This window comes from Balearica regulorum, chromosome 2 (assembly GCF_011004875.1).
Source record: "Balearica regulorum gibbericeps isolate bBalReg1 chromosome 2, bBalReg1.pri, whole genome shotgun sequence".
Taxonomy (NCBI): domain Eukaryota; kingdom Metazoa; phylum Chordata; class Aves; order Gruiformes; family Gruidae; genus Balearica; species Balearica regulorum.
Window position 1 is genome coordinate 47,367,903 of NC_046185.1, and position 23,789 is coordinate 47,391,691.

Sequence of the window (23,789 nt, forward strand, 5' to 3'; positions counted from 1 at the left end):
GATGTTAAACAGTGCTGGTCCCGATACCGACCCCTAAGGAAAGCCACTCATCACTGATCTCTACTTGGACATCAAGGTGTTGACTGCAACTCTTTGAGTTTGACCATCCAGCCATCATGGAGCAGATCCTCCTGGAATATTCTAAGTATTGTTGTTGTTATTTTCCTCTTCCTTTGCTGTCCTAGTAAACTGTCCTTATCCCAACCCATGAGTTTTACCTTTTTCTTCTGATTCTCCTCCCCATCCCCCCACTGGGGGGGGGAGCGAGCAGCCATGTGGTGACATCCACGTGATCCAATGCATTTTGAGCAGCTGTTTAGGGCCTTGCCCACTTGAGCTCAGAGTATCTCTGAGAAGTAAGCCTCTTCCCCAGCCTCTCTGGACAACCTCTGCCAGAGCTTAACCACTCTTGCTGTGAAAATATTTTTCCTGGTAACTAAATTGGAATTTCCCATGTTTCAGCTTGTTTCCATTGCCTCTAATGCTATTACTGTGTGCCTCCCAGAAGAGCCCTGTCTTCTCTACAACCTCCCATTAGCTAGTTGCAAACTGCCATAAGATCCCCTCGCAGCCTCCTCTTCTGTGTGAACAAACCCATCTCTCCTGTGCTACAAGCCTGTAACCATCTTGGTAGCCCTCCACTGCACTCGCTCCAATATGTCAAATGTCTGTCTTGAAAGAAAGGGTTTCAATGATCACTTCTCTTGACCTGCTGGGGTCCTGCTCATTCAGCCCAGGATACTGCCAGCCTTCCTTCCTGCCAGAGTGCAATGCTGGCTCTTACTTAACTCGCTGCTTACCAAGACCCCAGGGTTCTTTTGGCCTTTTTTGAAGATGGGTGTAACATTTCCTTTCTCCGGTCACTGGGGACCTTCCGTGATCTCTAGGACCTTTCAAAGATGACAGATACAAAGTGTCCTTGCAAAGACATTACGCAGCTCTCTCAGCACCCCCAGATGCAGTCTGTTGCGCCTCATGGATTTCTATAGGTCAGGTTCTCGCAAGTGATCTGACTTGGTCCTTATCTACTGCTGGCAGTTCTCCTCGCTTTTACAAAGCTCAGATCTTGTTGGTGAAAATGGAGGCAAAGACATTATGTCAGCTGTGTATATGTCCATAGTCATTAAATCATACACCTCATTCAGCAGTGGTCCCAAATTTTCTTTGTTCAGTCTACTACTACTTATTCTTTGCTCCCCACAGGATCTTGAACTCCACAGGCACTATAGCTACAGCTAGCATGGTCATTTATTATTACACACCCAACCAGCTATTCTATGCTATTGAACAGCAGATCCTCTTGTGCATCACCTCCAGTTGCCTACTCCATTACCTCTCCAGAAATCTCCCTGTTTGCATTCCATTGTGTTGCCCTTCTAGTGATAACAGGGAGGGTGAAGTCCCCATAAGAACCACATCTGTGATGCAGACTTCCTCAAGTTATTTAAAAAATAGTTTACCCACTTCCTCACCCTATCAAAGAATAGTTGAGGTTAGAAGGGACCTCTGGAGGTGGTCATCTTGTCCAAGTCCCCTACTCAAGCAGGGTCACCTACAGCCAGTTACCCAAGACCATGTCCAGATGGCTTTTGAATACCTCCAGGGATAGAGAATCCACAACCTCTCTAGGCAATCTGTGCCCTCACTAAAAAAAAGTTTTACCTTATGTTCATATGGAACCTCCTGTCTTTTGGTTTGTGCCCATTGCCTCCGGTCCTGTCACACCCTTACTTCAGGTATTAATACACATTGGTAAGATTCCCCCAATCTTTCTCTTCTCTAGGCTAAGTCCCAGATCTCAAAGGCCTTTCCTCATATGAGAGATGCTCCAGTCCTTAATCCTCTCAGTGGCCCTTCACTGGAGTCTCCAGTAGCTCCACTGATGTCTACTGGGGAGCCCAGAACTGGACAAAGTACTCTAGGTGTGGCCTTACCAGTGCTGAGTTAGATCTGATGGTCTAGCAAACTCCCATCACAATGCTGTTATGCCACTTGCCTCTCCTCTGACCTCGACCTCTAAGATCTGAACGAGACTGTAATCCACCCTATAGAAGAGGTCCATACACATAGGCTGCTCCCCTTGAGGACAACCACTCCTCTTGTCTTCTCTGCCTGCCTTTTCTCAAAAGCAGCAAATTTTTGCCAATGGTTTTGGTATACATAAAAAAAGGAAAGAGAAACATGTGCAGAGAAAGGCACAGTATATTATTGCAGAGGAGCAAAAAAAAGGGAGTGGAATGAATAGCAAAGGAGTTGGTAATCACCAAGTTTAATACAAAACGTTATGATTTCAGGTCTTGAGGACACAGATGGTAGGAATGTGGAAGAAGTAATGAAGTTGGAAGCTACAGAACATTTAAAAAAACCAGACAGGGCTTGCCAAAAAACACAGAGAAAAAAAGGATAGCAACTGTTTCGTTGCCTGAAGATAAGGAACACTTAGAGGCTCATCTCAAACACAAAAATACATGCACACATTTACACATGGTGCTATGACTTTGAAGAAAAGTCTATCCTTTCTTAAAACAGTTTCCACGCATTTAAAGCCAACAATGAAAGAGGTTCTGAGTTTAAAGTAGGTAAACAGGAGTGTAAGAAAAGTGCTTCTGACAAGATGCAACTATCAGGACCTTTTTGCTGTTGTGACCACAAAACAGTTGTAGGAAAGCTGAGAAGTACATGAATGATAAGACAGATACATCCAACACAAAAGAATACAGTAGACAACAATACTTGGACCTGACTTAAGAGCTCCTCCCAGAATAACAAACTCAGCCACCCCAACTTCATGTTTTAGGTAGGTGACATTGAAAGATACCAGCTTACACTGTCTCTCACAGCAATTCTGATGTAATACAACTTGAGTGCTAATGTTCACTCTGTATCATCTCTCTTCCATAGGTCTCACCTTTTCACAGTAGAGTATAACGTGACCCAGAATACAGCTAAATTTTATTTAGTCCTGATTATGAAGTTATCAATCCTTATAAGAAAAACTCTTGTCATTCCCAACTGATCATTGACATAACATAGTTTGTCCTCAAATACAAAATGAAAAGACAGATTCTGAAGACAGATGGTGAAAGTAATTTAAAAAATAACCACACTAAACTTAGAAATAAAACATCAAAGGATGAAAAAGAAAATATCTACTACTATAGGAATAATTGCTTCAGACAAGAGGAGAAAAGGAAGAGTCTTTTAAAGAAAGAAACAAAGACCTTTTCCATCTTCACTAAAGTGGGAAGTATGCCGAGTAAGACTGAAGAATTGCAAACATATGTTTTCAAAATGAAATGTGACTTGTTAATTTAGACCTTGTCTAAATCAAGAAGACAAGTGGGATAGCTATATTCGTTCCAATACACTGTAGTGTCAAAAAAGACAATAGAATCCAATCTGGATGAGCTCAGATGCAAGAAATTAAATGAAGAGTTTAAGGAGAATAATAAATCTGGCAAAAATGAAAAGATAAAGTATGCTTTAAAATGAAGCAAAAAACAAGTAAAACATAAGGAAAACCAGAATATGCAGCAAACAGTACCTTCTGACTGCACTGAAATTATAGAAATTACAATTAAAATTTATTTTTTGATTACATCCATCATACAAGTACCAATCCTAAACATGTCAAAACACCCAACAAACACCAAGTATTTATAAAGGTACTAGAAGAGGCGTATAAGCCTGGAAAAAAAAAGGTAAAATAGAAAAACATACATAGATCGTGATCAAGACAAGCATGTATGAAAATTATTTAAAAAAAGATGCCTGGAGACTTTCAAAAAGTAAAACATTATTAAATTACCCAACAATGCTTATATGTTGGGGAAACTTACTGAGAGGTAATCAGCTAGGCACTATTCATCTAGCTTTTGATAAAAATAAGAGACATATGCTTTTGACCCCAAGAAGCAGAAGGTGAAGGGATGTTACACGTAAACATCTAAAATTAGTCAGTCGTTTTTGATGAGTGTCATAAAATAAAACCCTGCATCCAATCCCTTTTCTCTAGGCATTAGAAAACATTGCCCTCCTATGCAAAAAAATGATTGTATGTCCTTAACAGAAGAGAGAACAAGCTAAAGGAAATTTGACTTTAAATAATCCAAAGACAAAGAATAGCAATGTTCTAAAATAATTAGGAAAAAACCCTCAAGCTCTTTTTCCCTTTTTTATTTAAGGAAAACAAATATACTGAAAAGAGGGGTGGGGAGGAGAAGAGAGAGAGAGGAGAGAGAGAGAGAGGGAGGGGGGGAGACACAGAAGGAGAAAGAAAGGGTGAAGAGAAGGAGAGAAGGCAGAAGCATGGATGGAGGATCATTTCTGCTTGCTCTTCTTTTTAACTGCACCTGCATCCAACATCGTTTCAAGTCCTTGGCTGTCTTCAGATTCAGAACTGTAAGGAATGTTTTGTTGTCTAATTCCAGTGCAGCCCTACAGTGGCAACACTGGAGGCACTGCAGACCAACTCATGTCACTTATTAGCACTTCGCAAGGAAGGAACAGTTGAAACACTACACACTGCAGTAGTGCAATGTATCCTTAACAGCCACATAATTTGAAGCATGCCAGTCCCTTGTGTCCATATATGTTACCATTTATGTCCATATATTAGTTATACTCTCATAACACAGCTCCTAGCACAAAGTCTTTTAAAAAGGCACTTATGCAAGTACTTTCCCACTGGAAGGGAGGTGTTTTATCAATTATTTTCTCTTTTTAAAGTACTAATAATTCTGTCAAATGTATGCAATACCAGTTCCATTTACAAGGTCCTCTTTTTATTAAGCACTAACAGCTGTGCACTGTACTTTATAAAATTTGTTTGGAGGGAAGGAGGGGGGAAAAAAAGGTTCACTACTTTGCATCAGAAGAACAACCATGAATGCAGGGCCCCTCACACACCTGAAGGACTCATGGAAAAGGATGCTGCAGAGACAGCTGTGGCTCTTGTATTTTTAGCTTTCAGCAGGCACAGCATCATTGCTGTGTCCTACTAGATGTTCTAACTGAGCTGAGCCTTGCTACAGACAAAAGCAATTGCAATAGTTCTGCTAACACCTCTGCAAAACTTGTTCATAAAGGTGTGACATGCTTTAAGAGTGAGAAGAGCTTGCAGCTAGGGCTTTAGAAATGAAACACGAACTTCCACAACATGGATGTGGCATGGTGGAAAACGCTTATTCACACTTCTGAAAGACAGTGACCATGCCTGCAGAAATAAAAAAAAATGACACTTGATCAAAAATGTAAAGCTTCCTATTCACCTACGTAGAAGTACGGATATTGAGGAGGACCTCTAAGGATTATTGTAAACAAGCAAACAAGAATTCCATTACCACATCAGTCAGAGCAGGCAGATTGCAATGCAATTGCAGTGAGCCTTACTGGACTGCACTAGGGAAGCTAAAAGACTATTCCTGTAGCTAAAGCCAACAGGGATTTTGAAGTAAAATCCTTCAACCTTCAATTCATGTAAAGTGAAACTGATGTTTGCTGTTAATATGTGACTGTGAAATGTGCAGATACATCATCCATACAGCTGCATTTGGTAAAAAAGGTATTAACTTGCAGCACAAGGACAGGGGGGCCAGCCAGGGGTAGTAACCTCTCTGAACACCCCTGGCTAGCTGAGCTCAGGAATCAGAGCCCCAGAATTTTATTGAAAAGGCAGCTTAAATGCTTTGGAATTTCTTCATCCATCTAGTCTATAAGATACCTATATTAAAACTACCCTAATGAAGCTGTACAAATAAAGCATATTACAACAACGCCATGCTATCCACATTAACCAATAAAACCAAAGAAAAAATGTCAGTTAAAGGGAGAAATGTGACATAAAATGACCTTCAATTACTACACACACAGGGGTGCCAATTTAACAGCTTTTTAAATATCCTTAGGTGCAGAAGACATATGTTACGTTTAACCTTCTATTGCAAATGTTCTCCTCTGAACTAAGTGCTTTTGTCATAAAACTAAAACTATTTCAGTGTAAAACTCAACCATTTACAGGAACATAATAATAAATATTTGAAAGCTACTGATGATAGAGAATTGAAAAGGACAGCTAAAAGGTTGCAGTATTAGCAGAGAAAGCAGGTAAGTAAGGTAAGGTAACCATTTAGCTACTACCACACAATAATTCCATGGAGAGAAATGTAAAACAAACCAGAGAGCAAATAATACACACAGGACTCATTTCTGCAGTTTGATGTCTTATAAAGAAAATGCTGGAAAAGTCCAATGGCAAATATAATCCTCAAGTACTGATGAAGTTAAGAAAACGAACAGGAAGATGGTTATACTGCCACAATGAAGTGTGAAAATAAACCTTCGTTTACCCTCTTTTAATACAAAAGTATATACAGTAAGATGTATACTAAATAGTATTTCTACTACTATAATAGTATAATAGAATAAAATAAATACTAAGTGTCAGAATGGCAGATACCACACCTCTCTCCTTGTCTTCTACAAGCGTAAGAATTTTGTGTATTATTCATTATCTGCTCTCCACTGCAGAATTCAAATTGATGTGCTTGGCAGTAGGCGTAATTTGTGCGCATCAAAAACAATGGTTACCTTCTGTTATCATTGCTTAAATGGCAGGAACAGATATTAAGCTGATTCATACTACATGAAAGCAAAGAGGTTTTGAAATGGAATTCTGTAGGTAACGTCCCCAAAATTACTTCTAACTATTTTAAACAGAACAGAGAAAACCACTAACTGACATCAACGTGTGCCTTTTCTCAATGCAAGGTGATATAATCAACCTGGAAGTGCCAGCATGAACCTAAACTGAGTAGGCCAAGACAGAAACACAGAACCTGCGCTGACCTTAAAATGACAGGATGCTGTAATGTTATTACATAACAACAATACTGGCACTGACCCAAGAGACAGCTATTGATTTGGGATTCAGTGATACAGAAATTAAAAGAAAGAGATTAAGGTGGGTTTTGACCCATTTTAGAATCTTTCAATTTGTACGTCATGTTTTTCTTTTTAGTAGATTGGCTTACCATAAACCTGAAATATTCACAGGCACTTCCGCAATACTACATGGCTTAAGTATTTCCTTAAGAATATTTAAGTTCAGAATTTTGAATTTAAGTAACTACCTTGACTATCTTTAAACTGTAGATTGATTCAGAAAATAAAAGATTGCTAAATTTCTTTCCTAAAACAAGTAAAGCTAAGACAAGATATAATTTTTACTAGGATATCCTCTATTGTTTTAAATGTTCTTCATGAGCAGGTTTGATTAGATAAAATGGCACGGCAACCTAACACACAGGTCTGAGGAGGCTTTGAGATCCTTCATGGGTGTTTTTGCAGGAGGAAATTCCCATCCTATCTGAAAGGGCAGGGCAGGTGCAAACCACAAGAGGCTCAGAAGAACCCAGTATTACCAGAAGAGAAAACACAGGACAGGGAGTTAAATTCTCGAAGATCAGAAAGTTGTTAAGCATCTGTAGAGTCTGGAAAGACACGCTTTTTCAGAGCATTCAGGAAAGAACATTTTAGAGCTCTAAGGATGAGTAAAATCATTTAAGCTTTCTGCTACTATTCAGATGAGGCAGCACTTCTTGGAAGCTTACTACACGGGTGTATTTCACTTCCTTTTGCCCATACTCCAGAGTTACTAGCAAGAATCTGACTCCCCAGCAGCAGCAACAAAGAAAGCTGGTGTAGACAAGATATCGCCAGCTGCCATTCCTTTTCAGAAACCTGTCATACAGACCTGTTACTCATCCTTGCACAACATACGTTGTTTAATTAATATTTAAAGAGGCATTGATGCAGTATAGCAATCTAGATACAGAGAGAGACTTCTTGCTTTGAAGATGAATATTTGCTGAGAGGTGGTCAGGAAGGCTTCTGTTACATGTAATTTTCAGCTTGATGTATTAATATTAGAAGCAGGTATTTCTTTGATGAAAATGCCATTGTTCTTCAGCTGTAGACTGTTCTAATTGGAGCTGAAAAGAAAAATACTTTGCTGGGATTTGTGACAACTGAAATCTTTTGTGCAGAGACTTTGCTTTCCATATAGTTTCTATACCTCCATGTTTTCTTTACTGACAGCTCAGTCATCTAGGTCTCCTGGGGGGATCACCCAACAGGCTTCTCTGTCAGCTGAGCTTTGTTTTCAGGTCTCTGAATCCATATAGATCAACAAAGAGTTTGAAAATCTGGATGTTCACATTTCAGGCGTGATGATGTTCCCAGTACCCAGTGATGCAACATTTTGGAGCAGTCTGCTAAATAGATGAGCCTGAGTCATGGCTGCTTCTCTGAAAAATGTCCACAATTTCACTTTGATCCCAAATGAAAGCAAATAAAATCCTTGATAAAACATATCTACCATAACTGCCAACTTGCTCCAATTTCTTTTATAGGCATTCTGAATACAGAAAATTACACACAGGCGTCATTGCTACTGAAATAAAATTTAAAATAATATACAAGCTGAAATAAATTTCAAGTGTGAATAACTGGTGATACAATTTATCTTTTCCTAAGGAAAAGAAAAAGGCAATGATCCTACACTTCCACTTTGTCAAAAATCTAGCTGGAGTAGGAAAAATGACAGCAACAACATCAGGAGAGTTGTTCTCAACTTCTTCCATTCTGTAACATCTTTCTAAGGCCCTTTGTTCCATAGGGTCCCATGGCTCTTGTTCCATAAGGGGCTCCCATGGCTCCCTGATAGCAACTACAAAACTTGAAAGCAAAAGAAAAATCAGAAAACACATCCCATGAAGCTCCTGACTTGGCCCTGAACTTTTTTTGAACATATTAGACTAACCGGGGTTGAGAGAGAAGTAATTTATTTATAATAAACACTTGAATGCAAAAAAAAAAAAGAAAAAAAAAAAAGAAAACCTCAACTCCCTTAACTAATGGTTTCTAAAAATGCTTATTCAAACTGACACATGCATGACAAGTTTCGGCTCAGTACGATTTAAAGAGGAGGAGTTACACCACCCAGAAAAATGGTGTTTATGACAGAAATGACAAAGGATCATTCATCATAGGGTTTTTCTATGTGGAGCAGTAATAAAGCCTAAATGAGACTGCACTTCATTAGTAATTTATTTCACAGATCACTATACATACACAAATAGCATAACTCTATTACATTTTTATAGTGCAATTCATTACAGTACTTCACGTACTATATCCACATGACAACACAGAAATGCAGCCTTCTCTGGGGAAGAGAGCAGCAAACTGCAGAGCAGAGCACAGGGGGGAAACACTTCAGAGCCAGAAAAGCAGGAGTAGGAATTCTCAGGCAAAACAAGAAAAGGACTATATAAAACAATGAAACTGAACCCTCAGAGATGGCCAGCTAAGTCAAAGAATAGTTTTACACTGTTTTTGCTTGCCTGATGCTCCATTTGATTTAGACAGTAGAAGTAAAAGAGGAAGACTGAATACCCTTGCCTTGTCCAGTCAGAGTGACCAACACCAGAGACACCCACCTGAGCTCCCTGGCTGGAATTCTCTCTCCCTCTCACGTGACCCTTGAGCACTACACTGGCATTTTTCACATGCCACAGGAAGGAAAAGATTATCACTTCAACTGCTTTCATCACTCCGTATCTGGGATGCTACTCCTCAGGCAGAGCAAAGGACATATTCTCAGATATCAAGAAAAGGGATGCAATTCTTTCTCTACTAAGACCTCCGCAAAGTCACGATTTGGGGCTGTTTCACTCCCCACCAGAAAACAATCCTCAAACTATCATGCTTAGAGACCAAACATTTTCATGAATCTTCCAGAGATGACTGGAGATTCCTGCCTCCCAAATGCATGTTAAAACATGGTATGCTACACAAACCCACAGAATGCTCTGAGAAGACGACAGACAGAAGGACACCTGTAAATGTCACACGACAACTGCTTTTTTGTGACTAGTTTGCTTGCGAAGTAACAGTGTCCAATTATGTACTGTTGGGCCTTTGAAATAATACCTGCAATGTATGCATTATGTGAACACTTTCTCAAATAAAAATTAAACAGAAATGCATTGCTTTTAACTATGAGGTATGATTAAATTCAACAAATATTCTCTTGATTTTCTTGCCAAAAGCTCTGCTGTAAGAACATTGATAAGAAGGTAAATGGCTTGTCAGTTCTAGAGCCTCCATTTTTAAATATAAATTTTCAAGTAAGAAACTTCTAAATAAGGCCCCAGTATTTGAAATATACACGGGGATCTTTGATGGTTGGAGAGAAAACATGATTTTACCTAGCAGGTTTTTTTTTTTTAATCTCTTCTGGTAAATTAACTAGAAAGAGAAAAAAAAAATCAAAACTATCAGGAAAATATTTGCTGGGCACTAAGTTAAAATTTGTTTTACAGCAGGGAAAAAGGCTCTCTCTAAAATTTGTCAATATTGACTTTGACTGCCTTGTGGGAGCCTGAGAATAAATACATTTACATTGTTTCTCCTATGACTCTGGTTTTAATGTTCTTTTTCAAATATTCCATTATTAAAGTGCATAATTTTAGTCCACAACATACAGTATCTAATTTGATAAGAGGCTGAGTAAATGTACATCAATACAATTTTTCTTTCTCTTTTGTCTCTTATTGCACTGCTTTGCCCTGTGTCACTGTGGTAGACACTAACTATTAACAGTTTCAGAAATGAAACCATGGTATTTAACATACTGATTTAAGATGCAAGTTTTAATCAGTCATTTAAGTGACCTGCATTCTACAGTTATTACATAAAAAGAGGGATACTGACCATCTGCAAAAATATAATGCCCTGTTTAGTTAACATAATGTGTCTGAATTAAGTACATGAGTATTCCCCACTGAAATCAGTAAGACTATTTAAATCCAGAAGTGAGGCAAGTGCATAAATGAAATTATTTTGGGCTCTCTTTGCTACTTTAACTGCTAGACATGCTGGAAAGATTTTTTTGTTGCTCTAAGCAGTCTGTATGTAATCTGACCAACAAATGCAGGAAGGACCAAACATTGTAGGGAACGGCATGAAATTGAACTTTTATTTCCACCCTGTCACTCTCCAAATCATTCTCCTCAACAGAACTGATTAACAACCCATACGAGCCTACAGCCATGAGCTCTGAAGAACTTTCTTACAAAAGGTGTGAACGAATGGATTCAGTGCACTGGAGCTGAGCAGATGCATATATAGGCAGGCGTAAAAGGTGAGGAGGACAAGAAACTAACACAGAACTAATATTGACCTGGACATTGCTGGCAGAGTGCCCAGGAAGATCACAGATGAAAAGAGACTCAATGTAAATAAAGTCTGGAAGATGAGAAGTTTATCTTCAACACCATACGTAGAAAAGCTAATTAAGAGATTTGGCAAGTTTGGAAGATTTGCTGACCAGTTTCCTTTTAGACAAATCAGGCAGCAGCACAGTTTTCAAAAAGAAAGGAAGCAGGAGCTAGGTGACACTTAGATAAACTTTACAGTCGTTCTACTTCTAACAGTTTTACCTAAGAAAGTACGGAAATTTTCTCCTTATTCTTTCCTGGAACAACTCCTAGTCAATCAAATCAGCCTATGCAAACACACTGTAAAAAAGTCTCATTAAAGAAAGAAATATTGCATGATGCTACTTACCTGCCTGTCTACTTCTGGAAGCAAAAGCAGGAGGTATTGTTGGAAATGCTGAGGTAAAGAAGCAAAGGTGTGTTTATTTATTAAAGCCCTCAGGTTAGTGTTCACTAGAATAGATCCTGGTGTTTCTATGTCAATATCCTCAGCTTTGGTCCATTTCAAATGTCCTGGAGTAAATAAACAGAAATAACTTTAAACATAAATAAAGGAAGAGAGTAAGAACAATTCTTCTTTTTAAGTTTTTAGCTTTTATTGTGTAATACAGTAAGCTCCAGAGAAATGGTACTCTGAGAAGGGTAACACAGCCTGTTCTAGGTGTCTTAACAGCTTCTTTTATATTCCCTGTATTTGTCTCTTGAGCTCTTACAGGATCCATGTTCCAGTCCACATCACAGCTGACATATTCTTACTTCCAGCTCAAGAGACCAACTCAACTCAGCAGTAGCAGAAAATTTTCCTGTCATGTCATCAACAAAATTATAAACATCTACTTCCAAGCAAAAGGCTGCTTGACGTGGCTGATGTGAATCAATCATTATGGAGAGCTTCTCTTCTGCCATGCTCCGCATCTGCAGTGCACTATGGCTTACGTAACACGTCCCATAGCACCTGCTAAAAACTACCTGTGTGAACAGACAGTGATCATAGAGATGAGAATATTTAATGTGTTAAATTAGTGTCTGAAAACATGCATTTCTCTGAATTTTCATAATTCTCAGAATTTTCATAAGATCTAAAGCGATCAAAACACAGAAGGCAGCAGCAGGAATTATCAGAGGTTAGAAAACAGAGGCTGTGAGGAAAAATACAAACCCAGGAATGAGTAAGATAAAGACTCAGCAGAGGGAAGGGGAAATACATAAATGGCTGATGCACAGGGGCAAAAAAATAATGTCTTCTTTTGTCCACAGTGGATAGCAAAGGTAATGAGCTTAAACTCTTGCACAGAAATACTTCTGTTAAGATACTGGGAAAAGAGAGCTTTCAATCACCAAGGACAAGGAGACACTGGATTAGATACATAGCGAGGCATTACAGTCTCCATCAGTGGAAATCTTTAAGAATATTTTAGACAAATACTTGTCAGGAATGACAGGTGTATAACTGATTTTGCCCTATGACTGGTGAACAAATTAGATGACCACTGGAGGTCCCATCTGGTCTCGTTTTGTTATTATTTCTAGAATAATATTTAAAAGATACTTTTTAAAGCTCCTTAAAGACCAATTACTGGTGTCTGCTTCAAGGTATATACATACTGCTACAATCCTTTTTTCTTGTCAGTCTTAACATATTAGCAAGAAAAGGAGTGCTAAGGAGAATCTCCATCCTTCATTGGATGCAGGAGGAAACATAGTGACAAAGGATAAGGAAATGACTGAGGTATTTAATGCCACCTTTGCCTCAGTCTTTAGCAGTAAGACCAGTTGTTGTCCAGGTACCCAGGCACCTAAATTGGAAGACAGGGACAGGGAGCAGAATGAAGCCCCCATAATCCAAAGGGAAATGGTTAGCAACCTGCTACACCACTTAGACATGTACAGGTCTATAGGGCTGGATGGGATCAACCTAAGGGTGATGAGGGAGCTGGCAGAAGTGCTCACCAAGCCACTTTCCATCATTTATCAGCAGTCCTAGCTAACCAGGGAGGTCCCAGTTGACTGGAGCTTAGCCAGTGTGACACCCATCTACAAGAAGGGCCAGAAGAAGGATATGGGGAACTACAGGCCTGTCAGTTTGACCTCGGTGCCAGGGAAGGTTATGGAGTAGATCATCCTGAGTGACATCACACGGCACATACAGGACAGCCAGGTGATCAGGCCTAGTCAGTATGGGTTTATGAAAGGCAGGTCCTGCTTGACTGACCTGATCTCCCTCTATGACAAGGTGACCCGCCTGGTGGAGGAGAGAAAGGCTGCAGATGTTGTCTACCTGGACTTTAGTAAAGCCTTTGACATTGTTGTTTCCCACAGCATTCTCCTGGAGAAACTGGCTGCTCACGGCTTGGACGGGCACATGCTTCACTGGGTCAAAAACTGGCTGGATGGCCAGGCCCAAAGAGTTGTGGTGAATGGAGTTACATCCAGTTGGTGGCCGGTCACAAGTGGTGTTCCCCAGGGCTCAGTACTGGGGCCAGTTCTCTTTAACAGCTTTATCAAGGATCTGGATGAGGGGATTGAGTGCACCCTCAGTCACTTTGCAGACAACGCCAAGTTGGGCGGTAGCATTGATCTGCTTGAGGGTAGGAAGGCTCTACAGAGGGATCTGGACAGGCTGGATCAATGGGCCAATTGTATGAGGTTCGACAAGGCTCAGTGCTGGGTCCTGCACTTGGGTCACAACAACCCCATGCAATGCTACAGGCTTGGGGAAGAGTGGCTGGAAAGCTGCCTGGTGGAAAAGGACCTGGGGGTGTCGGCCAACAGCCAGCAGAATATGAGCCAGCAGTGTGCCCAGGTGGCCAAGAAGGCCAACAGCATCCTGGCTTGTATCAGAAACAGTGTGGCCAGCAGGACTAGGGAAGCGATCGTCCCCCTGGACTCGGCACTGGTGAGGCTGCACCTCAAGTACTGTGTTCACTGTTGGGCCCCTCACTACAAGAAAGACATTGAGGGGCTGGAGAGTGTCCAAAGAAGGGCAACGAAGCTGGTGAAGGGTCTAGAGAACAAGTCTTATGAGGAGCAGCTGAGGGAACTGGGCTTGTTTAGCCTGGAGAAAAGGAGGCTGAGGGGAGACCTTATTCCTCTCTTCAACTCCCTGAAAGGAGGTTGTAGTGAGGTGGGTGTCGGTCTCTTCTCCCAAGTAACAAGCAATGGGACAAGACAAAATGACCTCAAGTTGTGCCAGGGGAGGTTTAGATTGGATATTAGGAAAAATTTCTTCACTGAAAGGGTTGTCAAGCCCTGCAACAGGCTGCCCAGGGAAGCGGTGGAGTCACCATCCCTGGAGGTATTTAAAAGACGTGTAGATGTGGTGCTTAGGGACACGGTTTAGTGGTGGACTTGGCGGTGCTAGGTTTGTGGTTGGACTTGATGATCTTAAAGGTCTTTTCCAACCAAAATGATTCTATGATTCTATGATTCTATGATTATGATACTCAATACAGAAATGGAAGAAGCAGGGAGTTCAGGTGGCTGGAAAAACTCAACAGCTTCTAACCCCTCCCAGGAAACTCCTCCAGATTTTGGTCTGTTGTACTTTCAAATATTTCAAAGATGTTACAAAAAGGGTCTTAACTAAATCATACACAAATTCCAGTAGAATCTCTACAAAAGCAATTTAGAAGACTATTCCACTGCTATAAGCAATAATGGTATTTGGCATTCACATAGGACCTCTCAGCAAGTATTACAACTGACACGTTAAGAATAAATATATTTTACAGATGGGGGAATTTGAGCATACTGATTAATAGGAACTTCTCAAATGCTACAAACTATTTAACAGTATCATTAAAAAAATAATGTAATTATGCTTTAGATTTCTTGATAGGCCTATAGTGGTCTCCCCTAAAAGGCTATAACATCACCCACAAAATGTACAAATGAAGGAGAATGCAGCAGAGTTATAAATTCTAAAAGCTCCCCTTCAGCCACAGCCTCCCACAAACATTTTTGCAATTTCCTTTTACTTTTCAGCAGACAATACTAAATGTATGAGACAAGGATTACTTTGCACTCAGCACAAGATAACCTTTTCCAACACATATTTCCAACACACTGTATTTCAGTACAGCAAAGACTTTTTTACAAACAAATGAATGCCCTGTTATAAAGGACAATTGTATGGAAGAAGTGCTCATTTTCATGAATGCATCACAATAAACTGTCCTCACCATCTGTTCCACCCACTAAATATAAATGCAAAAAGAACACAGTCCCCAAGCGTAACACAAGTAGTATGATGAATCCGATTTTGATGCCTGTATGTGTACTCTTTTCTTTAATCAATACAGAATATACTTCCCCATCTTCTAAGTGACTCCAAATTGGAGCAACATTTTCCTCAGCTAACACTTCATATCTGATGGAAAGACATACACATAAGAGATGATCCAAACTAAAACAAGATATATGACTGCAGAGTCAGTTACATCCTTCAGTGGCAGATATTTCAGTAGTGTGAAAAGCCCAAGACTATATCAGAAAGTCAAACCTAATTCTGTGTGCCTGGGTCACACATTTTCATTTCATATTTGACCTGCTACTGCATACAGGCTACTATGGAGGTTTCATCAACTTGTGGAAGAAATATGTATATTATTCCTAGGATGACAGTCCAGTAGCTCACTGTGGATGCCTAGCATAGCTGTACTTTAAAAAACCAAAATCTGTTCAGAAGAACAACAAATTCTCTCTCCTGCACCCTTCCTATGGCTAATTTAGGACTTTTACTGTAGGTCTCAAAGTTTGTAATCAGATTTAGCAAAGCATTTGGGAGTAGCATGGAAAGTAGTACTGTGGAATATGACAAGAGTATGCATAGCTAATCATAACTCTGAGTTTATGACAAAACATATGCCAATGTTTTTTAAGTTGTTTTCCACAGACAAAGACATTTTGAATCCTTATGTAGCTGCTACCACAGTTTGGGAGGATCACTGCCCAGATCAGAAATAGAACCTCAAAGATGAGAGAGAAACTCAAGCTTGCAGCCTTGGAAAAGAAGAGATTAATCTCCAACGTAGAGAATTAACTATGAAAAGGATGGGAGCACCATGGTTCTACATTAAAGTATAAAAATCAAAACAGGAAAAGGATAAAAATCACATAATTGGCAGAATCAGTTAACTAAAAGGGGAAAATCTCACCATATTTAACGGGAGCTCAGAAAATCTACCAAACACAAGATGCAATGAATGTTGGGCAGACCAGCACAGTTTCAGATAATCAAACAATGTCTGGAACTGAATTGTGCACTATATAGGACACTGGATCTATTCTCAAAGATGCTCAACAACTGTTCTATTAGTATCGTAAGAAATACTATGTCATAAGAGAAACATTTCAGCAGGTACAAGAACAGAAACCCTTAAACCTTACACAAAGTTCCCTGCATTCCAAGTGTGGTATCCCAAAAGGCCAGAGAATTTTTTTCTGAAATGCACAAACAAATCTAATGAATTCACTCTACATTTGGTATCATCGGTCAACAGTTGATGAGATATCAGGAGATGGGGAGAAATGTTTACATCAAATTATGTATATCAGTCTTAAATGTAGAGAAAAATTACAGGAAATCATCTAAAAATGAAGCTATTTTTGCATAGTGAAAGTTGTAATACTGACCAAGTATTTTTGGTTTTGAATAATGCCATTTGATCAACACAGAGAACTAGTTATCCATCTGAGACTGATGAATAATCTGCAGAAAGATCATATATGAAACCAAAGTACACTTTCATGGGAGGCTGTGATACAATAAGGTTTGCAGGAAACAGTTTGCCAGGAACTGGTAATAGAATATTCTAACAATCAACCTATGATATTTAAGAAGTAAAGTACCTTCAAGCTACTTTACAGAATCATTACATAGAAAAATGGCTAGGCTGGATTATTAGTAAAGAAGAATGTTGTTATCACCATACAGACATTAAATAATTTTTAGGATGATCCAGCCACTACAAAAAGCTTGTTTGCTAAATTTTCCAATATGGCCACATTGCAAAATACTTCTCTAAATGATTCAGCAGTCTGCTGAATGCAAAAGGTCCTTTGTAAAGATAAAGAAACAGTTATGTAATTATTCTACTTTAGCCGAGACAAGAGTCTTAGTGAACACTACATTTTCTGCTCCTTAGGGAACATTTCCAATTATATTTCAAGCAGAGCAGGAAAATCTGCCTATCACATGGAGCTACTGAGAATTTACTCTTAGCATCTCTTCAGAGAAAATTCTTCATTAATTACAGATCATCATCCATGAATCTTGCTAAAAAACACAGAAAATAAAACCAGAAACTGTATCTACCACCTCAAGAGATGTAGCTTCCAAATAATTAAGGATCCAACTGAAGAAACACATCAACCAAAGAAAGAGAATCAACCAAAATTGATATGCCAAATCTCTGAATGACATGGAATAATGCAAATGAAGAAAAGAGGGTTAACTTCTAATAGGGCAGGTATGTAAGCACATATGCTATTATCTTTGGGAATAAATGCATATTAGACTACAAGCAAATTCACCAGGAAGAAAGAATATTTGCTACAGCCCACCCCCATCCCCCCAAAAAATCATAATGCAACAATCAGAAGCTAATTGCTAAATGACCTCTCTGCCTGCAGTTGCTTAGGTGTCTCAAACTTTAAAAAAAACAACTACAGAAAAGCATTCTAGGGGGAGGGGAAACTGCCCATGGTTTTTCCAGGTAGCCAGAAAGACAAATGCCTTATTGAGAAAGGGTCAGCTGCTGAGTTTGAAAAAGGGACAGATAAACCAGAAAAATTAAAACTTTTAAAGAGAACACAAAGTTTAGAAAAATATCAGTATTACAATAACAAGATATTTATTTCACTCCTACTCACCTAAACCAGATTTTTTTAACCTCTTTAAGTGCTGGCTTGTTTGTTTTCCAGTTGGAGACTTTTGCCCATGTTTCATCTCTTTATCAGAACCATCTGCTTCACCATTTTTAGATTCAGATCCTTAGGAAAAAAATAAAAAAAACCCAAACATGATACTGATGCACTTGTACCAACAATCCCCCCAGCACCCCCTACACTCTAAATAAAACAAAAATAGGATTTAAAAAAAAAAATTGACATCTACTTGCTGAAAGGCAATACACCTTTCTGGTCACAACACGATTCCTCATCATCAGAGGAAATGGAAGTAAAAGCTCAATAAATCAATTAAGTGCTGAAAACTAAAGTTTACTGAACACTGTAGTCAATAAAAATGTTCACTGATCTAACAAAAATAATGTTTTCCTACAATGCCCAAGAGATATCTTCAAAAATATTTTAACCTCAAGTTACGGTGCAGTAAAGCAATCTAAAGGCAAAAAAAGATCATTTCTTTGTGAAGAAACATTAATAGAAGAGATATGCCTGGAAATACAATTGTCAATTTGTGTTAAACATAGACATAGAAATCCCTTACAATGAAGTAACTTAACCACCAGAACTAAAGGTCAAGGTTATGCTGCAGTGATAAGCATGGTACCAGAAGAAGAAACGCTAACAAAAGGATCCGAGTATTGCAATGCAGAATTGAGACACAAACTCACATTCACAGAGAAGCCTGCCTTTTTTCCCCCCCTCCCCTTTTTATGACATTGAATACCAGCATGAGGTCCTCCATTAGAGTTCCAGAGCCAAACAAAATGTTACTTTGCATTCCTTTAAAGCTGCTGCTATTACCAATTGTCATTTTACTGTGTGCCTTCAGTTCTTTATTAAAGAAAAATCTCCATCCTTGAGACACCAGATTTGATAAGGAAATAAAGACGTTAAACAAAGCCACCAAGTGGAAATATTATTTCAGCAGTTCCAAATTTTGTATGCTACACAGCTGATTCAGAGGAAGGCTCTGTGACTAGAGCTGATCTTGCAAACGGTCCTTTAGCTATTTACCTGAAGGTGAATCCGACTGCTCATCAGACACCTTTAATGGTGTCAAAACAACACGAGGAACAGTCTTGTTTACCATCATTGAGACTCCATTTCTTCTTTTCTGCTGTTGTCTTAAAGCCTACAAAAATGATAACAAAACACAAAAATGTAACAAAAAATAATGCTTATAAGTGAATTACATGAGACATTTCTTTACCATTAAACTGAATCTCTTAAAATAAGCATAATTTACATAGCTACTGACTTGCCAGACTTCACACTCGTCCCCTTTATGTCATTTTCCTTTAAAATATAAAATCAGGCTTTTGGCTATAAAGAGAAAGAAGATGCACCTCAGATCATTTTCCAATACAGTTTTGACAACAAAGAAGCACGTAACTGTTTGCTCTACCTTAACAGCACAACATGATAACCCATGGAATGTGAAACTAAGACTTCCAAGTAAAAAAAATGTAAAATAAATGTTTCAAAACCAGGATAAAAATATATATGCCTGCACATCTCTCGCAGGTGCATCCTCTCCAGTATACTGCTCAGTCAATCAAGTTAACACAGAGTGTCATCAGTATGTACAGCATGTAAGGACTACAGTATTGATGCACTCACTCAGCCGTGAGTAGTGCTGCACAAAATCACTGAACATGGCAGGAATCATTTATTTTTGTGAAGGGAATCAGTCCTAATCTTGGAAACCTTGCAGCACTTGGCTTCTGTCTGCTTGACTTTGGGCATTAACCTTCAGAACACGAACATGATGGTGTTCTGGCAAATCTGGGGAAAAATGATACAAGAATAAATCTCTACGAATGGGAGTGCTTTGTGTTTCATAAATGGATCGAATACAGGGTTGATAATGTAATACAAAATATTGAAAGATTAGAAATAGCAAATACCCATCAGACTGTTTTATACGGAAAATTATATCTGATTCAAAAGATCTTAAAACATACAAGTATGAATGCTTGCCAATTAATACATTTGCAAACATTAAAATTCTGGAATTGATTAGAATGGGCTGGGCTTAATACATATCTCTCCCCTCCTGCCTATTTTTCTCCAATCTTACTGTGGAGTCTTTTTATAACTGTGATTTGTGTTATGATCTTGGGGGGATTTATTAAAGTAATACTATATCAACAAGGAACATATTTGAGATGAATTATCCCTGTAGGTTTATGAGCATGAATGACTGATGCCTTTATAAGTTTTAATTGAAGTAACTTCAATTAATCTGTAGTATTTTTCCAAAATGTTCACATAGATAAATAAAGAAAAAAAAACTGAAAAGAAAAAATCGATATCACTCTGTTCCTCTAAATAACACACTACACAACATAAAATACACCAAGCCACACAAAAGCTATTTCATCGATTAACCCCTTTTACAGTAGATTTCTTATAAAAGACACATAAGCACTGTGCAATAAAAAGCAAATTAGAACACCTGAAATCAAACAAAGAGAGGAAGCTGGTCAGATCTGCACTGAACCAAAGAAGCAAGCAGAAAGCCACAAAGAACAGCCTATACTTCATACATTTTTGAGACAGAAAATTCATACTGGTATTGAGCAAGCACAGCCAGACTTGTGGACAGAAAATTCCAAAATGTTAACGTTTCTCAAAAATTCCCCAAAATTCCAAAAATGATCCACAGTGCAAAGTCCTGCCAAGCTAAGTGTCAAATCAGGTGGCCCTTATTTAATAGTAATACCACTGAGACAGTAACAAATTGTCCACTAAAAATTAACTGAAAAGACAGACAACTTCTGCACTAACAGCATACCAATATAACCAGAACGCAGACATTGCATTGTTGTGCTCCACAGCCTGATTTGCCTAATGAAGAGCCCGAAATAGCCATCCTCAGTGTCATCTTCCCTAGACTAATAAGAGCCCAAACGATGCCCCATGCTCTCCTCCAGTCTCCTCCTAACCTTTCAAGACAATTTGCACCTCTACCAGGGACTGTAGCCTTGTTGCCAGCATCCATAAGGAAATACCATTTTAATGATTTATACAGCAACCGTGACAAAGGTAGACTCTTTGTAAAGCCTCACAGTTGATTTTCAATGCTTCAGACTGAACTCCCAGAAATGAGAGAAAGTAAGCAGCAGTGTATCCTCCATCAATGACAGGTAGTTGGCGTTCGTACACCTTAGATGACACACGCGCTGCTGGAGCGAGGGCAGCGGTACCCCATCTTTGTCAGGCGCACCACTTACCTTCTTTAGTGTTACAGGAAGGCCACTTGCGAACCTTAAGCACACATTTATGCCACTGATCTGGCACTTCCAAGAAGCACAGGCCACTCCACGCTCACAGAGCACTAAGGCAAGACAGCATGGCTCATCCCCGCACTCCCCGGACACTCAGAGCCACAAGAGTGGGTGTCCTGGTTTTGGCTGGGATGGAGTTAATTTTCTTCCTAACACAGCTGGGAGCAGGCAAAGGTTACTACCAGAACTATTTACTTTGAGGCACAGCCCACTTCTGAGCTACAGACTAAGCACCTCAACATGTCAGGATCAAGTACAAACCTTAAAGAACCATTTCCCTTTGACACACATTTGCTTTTCAAGGCTTCTTTATCCCTAACATTCATTGTTTCACTGTCAGTCCCTCCCCCATCTCCTCCAGCTTCACAATGCAAGGAACCAACAGTTAAGTTTGGAAATCAGTCTGTGCAGGATGTGCAGCTCAAGCTGACAGTAAAGTTATACACATGTGGAGACCTGAAAGACAGGTTGTAGAATGGAAAAAAAAATTAAAACCATGTGGACATCAAAATCTAAGTCAAAGTTTTAACACAAAGTGCCAATGAATTACGCTGTGCCCAGAGAACAGATGAATAATCTTCCCCATGCCTCTCCATCTTTTCAATTGTCAAAGAAAAGTTATGAGACGGGAAGGAGGGTATAAAAGTATCAAGTAAATTATCTAATATTTGATTCGCAGGGTAAAGAGATGGCTGAGATTTTGCTCAGTCATTCTGTTTAGTGGAACATATTATTCCCAGCTAATCACAACAATTTTGTGTTGAATTCTCCTTTGAACTTAAAGCTGCAGCGTCTGAAATTTTGGATAGACAAGTCTTTGCAAGACAACGCAGGAAGCAACCCAGTAGAGGGCGAAATTGCCGACTGACACCTAGTTACTAGTAAAGCCAAATGCCAGGAGGAGTTAAATATAAACCAAGGACACTCTGTGCAGTCTCTGCTGAGGATGAATATCTAACTTCTCTACACTTTGCCTGAGGGATATTAATTTTAGGATACAAGACTACCGTAGGATAAGACAAGAATCTTGCATCCCAAGATTAATTCCACTTAGCTGGGAAGTCAATGGGATTACTGAAAGTGAAACATACACCAAGCGCTTTGCTATATTGAGCTTTTAGTCCACCAAGCTAATTCAGTGCTTTCCTAGTCACCATGACCAAATAAATCTCTAGCTTTGGCTCTTCAGGTGAAGGGAATAAACTCAAAGTAGATGAGTCAAATTTGTAACTAGTACTGAAGAAAATGAGAAATTTTATAACTTATTCCAAAGAAAAATGGTTCCAGATCTCACTGTAGGCACAGAAACAGTAACTAACACAACCTACATTGGCATCTTTTACCGACACAGGCTTTTGCATCTCATCCATATTTAGAGATGCATAACGTCCTACCTGGGCTTCCTACAGATCTGCAAGAAAGAGCCGATGATTCTACCAAATGATAAGGTGTCATTTTTACTATGGAAAGTAAGAGAGAAACACATATAGCACATTTGATAGCTTACATAAAGTATATTTTTCTTTAATGAGACTCTAGGTTTACATTTCAAATGTATTCAATCACTTTGTGCTAAATGCTTGAGTCAAAAAACGGCAAGTTGTAAATTCCCAGAACTGATCACGGCTGAAGTATTCTGTAAAACATTACTACCATCCTATCTGTACAGCACAAATAAAAAAAAGGAGAGAAAGAAAATGGAGGTGCATGTGGTATACAAGTCAAACATTAAAAGCTCTCTTAAAATCATCACCAAAATATAGTACTTACATACAGCCTTTCACAAGCAGATTTGCAAAGGACATCTGTGAATCTCTCGTACATAATGAGTATGGAGAATTCCCAATATTCCCATTCATAAAAACGAACCTGTGACCATCTGTTAAATAACACTACCACGGTCATTATACAGGGCTTGGCATAATTAATGTGTTTAAAGAAATTATTTTTATTGCCAAAATCTTTAAGTAAACCTATCAATCCATTTTCATCCAAAGAACTCAAAATAACATAAAAAGATGAGTATTAAGAAAACACAAACTCTGACGATAGATGGTAAAGGAAAAACACCATGTAATTAACAGTGATCTTCTAATACCAAGCAGGTTTTTTATAAAAAGGTGACAAGAGCAAGTCTCCTTCCCTTTTTTGGGGAGTTTATGCCCCTGCTGGAGTACAGCAGTGTGTTGGAGGTTTCAGGAATGCCATTAGCTGTTCTTAAGAATAATCATTTCATATTTACTTGGTCTTAACACAAGAAAGACTTCTTCACCCATGTGACAAAATGGTTGACTCCTTCAGTAAAAAC

General features: G+C 39.0%; 1 protein-coding gene across 6 annotated transcripts in view; it reads right to left on the reverse strand.

The window, feature by feature from the left end:
• ASXL3 (ASXL transcriptional regulator 3) overlaps nt 1-23,789 on the reverse strand; it is a 136,327-nt gene that overhangs the window by 32,677 nt on the left and 79,861 nt on the right. For 4 of the 6 annotated variants that reach the window (XM_075744159.1, XM_075744155.1, XM_075744156.1 and 1 more), the window contains 3 exons: nt 19,206-19,323; nt 18,156-18,275; nt 11,632-11,795 (listed from right to left, as the gene is read on the reverse strand). In XM_075744159.1, coding sequence (XP_075600274.1) covers nt 11,632-11,795; nt 18,156-18,275; nt 19,206-19,323 — 402 coding nt within the window. Of the gene's footprint in view, nt 1-11,631; nt 11,796-18,155; nt 18,276-19,205; nt 19,324-23,251; nt 23,361-23,789 lie in introns of those variants that run through there. The other 2 variants (XM_075744158.1, XM_075744160.1) reach the window with 2 other exon arrangements.